Raw genomic sequence first — 6,000 nt, 5'->3', positions numbered from 1 at the left:
TTACTGGGTTTTGTTTTGTACTTCATGCATCAAGTGTAGCTCTCCTGAAATTATGCATAAATTGCATAATGCAACTGCGCACTGGATTGTGCTTGCCACATCCACCTCAAGATGTACATAGTTGCAATAATGGTTCTTTAGTTGATGCTGACTGCCCATGTGGCCCCGGGGCCACTCAGGACTGAGTGTTGCTGCACTAGTTTTCTTTTCTTTGAACAATACTCCTGTATGTGACTCAATATTTTTGATGATTGTGATTAAGTCATCTCAGTCTTCTTTCCTGCTGGGTTGCAGTTGGGAAATGTGGCAATAACTAGTACTTGCCCCAATGACTGGAAAAGAGGAAAATATCACAGAGGAGGCCATTTTGCATCTGTAGAGGGATGTATGGCCAGGAGCAGACATTGCATTTGTCCTGGGACAAATCTTGCTTGTGTTTGTCTCTGAACAGAAACGTCCTAAGATTGGCAGGGCCGGACACAGGCACAGGTGACCAAGCAGCCGCCTGGAGCCCAGACAGAAAGGGGCTTGGAAATGGTAATTTTTAAAATTATCATCATCATCTCTGGCGAAGGCAGGCCTGATACTAAGTTTGCCTGGGGCAGCCAGGAGTCTAGGTACGGTGCTGGGCATTGGCACGGACACAGGTCACCCTCCAGCTGGCTGGAAGCCCAGAGCTGGGACGGGTTTCCTGAGGGGGCTCGAACCATCGCCTGGTGGATGCAACCCCAGGACAGCCCTTCAGATGCCCTCTGCAGTGTCCCGGGATAACCGGCTTGCACGTTTCATCCCGCGAACCTTTGGGGGATGAACCCTAGGACAAATGGCACAGATGTCTGAACCACCCACTTCGTTCCCGCCTGCAACGGGGCAACATCTGCTTGTGACCGCCCCGAGGGAGCCACCGGCAGCCGGCACGAGGTGGGGCAGCTCCTGGGGGCGCTGCCAGGAGGCAGGCCCCGTCCCCGTCCCCGTCCCGCACGCAGCGCCCGTCTGGCGACGTCCCGGGGGGACGGGGGTGGCCGCGCTGGGCTTGCCCCGGCCCCGCGTTTCCTGCTCGGCGACCGAAGCCCGGCTCCCGGCGCGGGGCCGGCCGGCAGATGGAGCCCCCCGCCGGGGCGTGCGCCGCGCAGGGCGGGGGCAGGAAGGGGTTAAGGAGCGGGTGCGGAGCCGCGCTGCCCCGCCGGGAGCCGCGTCCGAAAGAAAGGACCCCGGCCGGGGCAGGGCCGCAGCGCGATGCGGGGCCGGGGCGCGGCGGCGGGGCCACAGGGCGGCCGCGGGAGCGGGAGGCGGCGGCAATGAAAGGCAACATGGAGGGAGGCGCGGCGCGGGCCAGCCCCTGATGCGGCGCTTTCTCCTCCTCCTCCTCCTGCTTCTCCTCCGGGCAGCGGCGGCGGCGGCGGTCCTCCCTCCCGTCCCCGCCTCCCCCCGCGCGGCGGCGGCGGCAGCGGGTGGACATGAGCCGGGCGACGGCGCTTCTCCTCTGCCTGCTGGGCTGCAACGTGTGGAAGGCGGTGACCAAAACCCTGCGGCCGCCCGACGCGGCTCAAGGTCGGTGCGGGCGGGCGGCGCCGGGGTCCCTGCCCCCGCCCGGCTTTTGTCGAGCGAGTGGCTTTGCTGCGCCCCGGGGCCGCGGACAGGGGCGCCCCGCTGGGGGCGGCCGCCCCGGGGGTGGGTGCCCGTGCTTCGCCCCCGGCTTTTGTTGGCAGCGGGCGCCTCGCCGCTGGCCCGTGTTGCAGGCCCGCTAGAAACCGGGGGCACCAAACCCCCGCGGAAAGGCCGGCGCCGGGCGCCTCTCCCGCTGTCACTGCGGGGCTCAGCTGGGGGAGGGGCGGTATTCCGGCATCTGAACTTCTTGGTCCCCTGCCCCCTCGGAGCCCCTTCCCGCTGGCGGCACCCAGGGCCTGCACCCCAGCCGCGCCGTGCACCTGTGCTGGGCAGGTGAGGCGGCGCGGGGCCCCCCGGGTGGAGGGCAGCCAGCTGCCCGCCTGCCGGTCCAGCTTCCAGCCTGGGTTTCTGTGCGACTGCAGTTCTGTCCCTTGCTAAGCCTCCTCGGGCCCAGCTCCAGGACTGGGGTCTGCCATAGCGCTTTATTTGGGAACCTGGCCCTTGTATTACAGAGCAGAAACCTCAGCTGGCTGGTGGTCACTGGCCTGCTACAAGGACCTGCCACATGGCTTGGGTTGAGAGCTTAAAAAAATGGTCAGTTAGTGGCCTATAAACCACATGTGGCCTTCCGGTTTTTGCTTAGCCTTCATGAAGCACTTTTATTTAGCCTTCGTTTTTGCAATACCCTTCCATAACTAGGTGAGTGGGAACAGGATACATCAAGGACATAACTTTGCCCTGCTTCTTTCCCATCCTGTGCCTCCCTTTAAGTGACGAGCCATTTTTCATTTTTTTTTAAATTACATTTTGAAAGATTATTCACTTGAATGAAACTCATTTTTTGCTGTTTGTGTACAACAGTCAACAAAAAAAATACCCTGTAGTCCCATGGTTTGGTATCAAGTAATTACAGTGTTGACAATATTGCAGCAAAACTTTCTATATTAGAAAAAGTGACCTTAAAAGGAGGGCTTTACTATTCAGGGCTTTTGCTACTTCTTATTCTACGCCAAATATTTTGTGAAGCTATGAGTTTGGGGCACGTAAAACAAGATTTGCATTGAATTTGTTCACGGGTGTGTCAATAAAAATAGAATTACGGGCAGCCTTAGAAGGTAACACTTTAAAACGGGATTTGATTGTATTTTGGCCCATGACCAATGTGGTCATATGGAGGATATTTACTGGATGTATATGGAACACTCAAGTGTTCATGAAATGACAGCGCAGTGGTTTTGTCCTTTCCTTTCCTCTCTTTCTTTTCACTGTCAACTCTTTTGAAGCGGCTGTTTCTTAACTCTGCAGCTGGAAAGGCTAGTGGCTGACAGAGTTACAAACTGACTTAATTTTTAAACTGTGGGAGGGTTTTAAAGACAGGGAGTTGGCCATTTTATAGTAACAATACTTGACAGCCTTTATTTTGACTTGATACTTGGCTACTTCCTGCTGTATTAGGTTGTGAGTTAAAAAAGAACAGATGAATGGAAAACAAAATAGATTCACCTTCATTATATGAATATTGAACTTTATCCTTGTATAGTAGTCCACTTAAAGTACTGCTCATTTTTCCCATAATAAGTGTAGATATGTGCATTAAAGGATAAATCTGTGGACGTTCATTTACCATTACATTGAATCTAGTTTAGATGAGGTTACTAGTGACCCACAAGGCTTTTGGGAAGCTTATGTGTGTGTTACAAGTTTGCGGTCTTAGTCAAGCAACAGGTATCTACATCTCAAAAACTACTATTGCACTTGTCAATAATTGGGTCTTCTAGTGCTGAATTTATGAGCAAGGGTGAATGCTTACATGGTTATGAATGATGAGTTATCTCCACCCCTTGCACCCCTGCCTTCTCCATACCTTCCAGCCTTGGTCTTTGTAGTGGGCTTTTCAGATCAGATTTGAGGCATGTTGATGTGATAGAATAGAAATATTTGCAGGTGACTATGCTATATTCTTGTGATAACAGCCTGCTCTGGGATGAGACATGGGAAGGGTAAGAGATGGGAAGACCAAAGACTGATTAAAGTTGGTGAAGTAAATGTAGAGATCAGGAGGCAGCAAGAAAAACTATGATGATGAATTACTAGTAATTCCATCAACTAGAGATTGCATATTCTGTACCTTATTTGTCTATGCTTCAGTGCGGGGTGGTGGATTACATGAGATTTTGGTTAGAAATTGCCACCTAGACCAGCTGCGTAGAAGTTAAGCATCATGCGTAAGCATAGGGTTACATACAATTGGTGCTTCGGTTAAGAAATAGGTGAAGAGAGAGACTAGCTATCTTGCAAGCTTCCCAGTTCGACATTTCTTCCTCCCTACATCAGCCCCGCATTTAAATGGTCACAAAGTTCAAATTCTGGTCAGGCAGAATGATTCCACAATTCTATGAATACAAAAGGTACCAGTAATGAAGTGCTGTATTTAGCACCCTCCTTAAGAAGATAGGGTGGCATTAGGACTTGCCTGGCTCATTATGTAAATAGTTGGATACATTATGCCTCTGAGGATGGGCTGCTGAGCTGTAAAGATCAGAATTTTTTTTAATTTGCTACCTTTTGCAGAATACAGTAAAAGCCACACACTTTTATTCTATGAATGTTAATGTTTAATGGCTTAATCAAAACTTCATCAGGACATTAAGATTAAGTTTAAGAATTAGTAGAAAGTACATTTTGGAGAATGTAAGACTGCTTAAAATTGAATAATTGCATCAAATGAGGAATTAATTTCAGGGGTTTTTTTTAAATATAAATATTGGCTGTATTTGTATTAGAAATTGTGTTGAATAAAACAAAATAAGATGGGGTTGAATAAAACACAAATAAAATGTTCACATAAATCAATATTTTGAAAGCTTGAGGTTTGTTTGCTTATACCTTGCCACTGGTTTCAGAGTTATCTTAAGTGACAACATAAACCTGTGAACAATTTTAGCAAAATCCATTTAATTTGTGAAGGGATTTTTTATTTTCTGTCAGTGTATCATGGTAACATCTTTATATATAAAGATCTTTATATAGAAACAGTCTATGTGGGGTAACTCTGAAATTATTGTTTATTTAAATTGTGGTAGCGTTTCCAGGATTACATATTGGACAATTCCTGGAAAACCTCATGATGAGCCATGTGTGTATCTGATTCTGTCTGGGCCTTTTTGCCCTAATTTTTAGGACAGTAGTGCATGGTTCATTGGAATGGTTGACTATAACAGTTAACCTGTTCAGAAGGTACAGCCATGTTGGAGTGACTTTCAGCTACGACGGGGGTCAGCAACATTTTTAGGCAGAGTATCAAAAACACTTGCAACCTTGACTTGTAAGATGCTGGCATGCTGGGGTAGACAACGGGGCAGCCACAAGGAGCCCAATCCTTGTGGCAGCACAGCCTTGGCCTCTTCACTGCCATCCGCCCCAAAGCATGTGTGCCAAGCAGAATGCCTTCACATGCCATGCTGTAGCGCATGTGCCAGGGATTGCCTACCCCTGAGCTACAAGAATGTCTTGGCACTAGGAAGAGCTTCTGGATGTTCCCCCTCCTAGTCACAAAATTAGATGAGAGAAACTGGAACTGCTTAGTAAGATGGTAAGGAAAGAGTTAAGTTGGTATTTAAGTAGTCTAATTAGGTTTTGCTTTAGATAGATGGGAGGTATTAATACTTCTGTTTTGTTTCTAGCTGGCAGGTTAGCTTATTTCACAACCAGAAGGACTAGAACTGTCATGAAAGTTTATCTTCTGGAAATTGGAGTAAAAACTGTGGAGAGATGCTGAGTTCTTGTGTTTTATGTGTCACATTTCCCAACTTGTCATTTTTAACCTTGACAGTAGTTATTCTTGGAGTCAGGAGTAAAACTAAGACTGTTAAGTTGTTTTGCAGTGCAGATGTTGATCTCCAATATTGCATCAGATCTTCTCAACAAGTTGCTAATTACTAACATCCTTCAAACAAAGCCTTACTTATTTGGGACTATTGTAATTTACTCCTGGCCATATGTGTCATCAGGATAGAGTCCTGAATTACTGTACTACTTTTCTAGGAAAAACCGGGTGGTGTTCTATGTTGTTTATTTCTTAAATAGTGCTCTCTAAGATGGTAATGTGGACACGATGTCATTTTAATATTTTAGCTGATCAAAAATAAACCCTAGGTTCTCCCAGTGCCTATGTCAAGCACCTAGTCTACAAGAAATCAGGTATTGCTTTGCCTTTCCTCTCTCCTTGCAGAGAAGTTCTGGTGGTGGGAACTAGCTACCAGAACTAGGATGGCAAAGCACGTAAACACGTGCACACTTAGGGCAACTCTATTGCAGAAGCTGTACCAGCAAAGCATGATGTGCAATTCAGGGAAGGTACCAACTACTGAAGGGTCATCTACAGCTAGGTGA

At 48.2% G+C, this 6,000-nt stretch overlaps 1 protein-coding gene across 2 annotated transcripts in view; it reads left to right on the top strand.

Moving 5' to 3' along the window:
• The first annotated feature begins 832 nt into the window (after nucleotides 1–832).
• FAM171A1 (family with sequence similarity 171 member A1) overlaps nucleotides 833–6,000 on the top strand; it is a 120,738-nt gene continuing 115,570 nt past the window's right edge. Inside the window, exon 1 of one of the 2 annotated variants that reach the window (XM_090047194.1) lies at nucleotides 833–921. Coding sequence is in view for 1 of the 2 variants with exons in the window: in XM_090047193.1 (XP_089903319.1) it covers nucleotides 1,458–1,551 (94 nt within the window). In the remaining variant the exon portion in view is untranslated. Of the gene's footprint in view, nucleotides 922–1,194; nucleotides 1,552–6,000 lie in introns of those variants that run through there. The other variant, XM_090047193.1, reaches the window with a different exon arrangement.

Source organism: Crocodylus siamensis, chromosome 5 (genome assembly GCF_052110815.1).
Source record: "Crocodylus siamensis isolate JL-2025a chromosome 5, ASM5211081v1, whole genome shotgun sequence".
Taxonomy (NCBI): Eukaryota; Metazoa; Chordata; order Crocodylia; family Crocodylidae; genus Crocodylus; species Crocodylus siamensis.
Note: the sequence above shows the minus strand (reverse complement) of the source record. Positions and strands in the feature narration are given on the sequence as shown.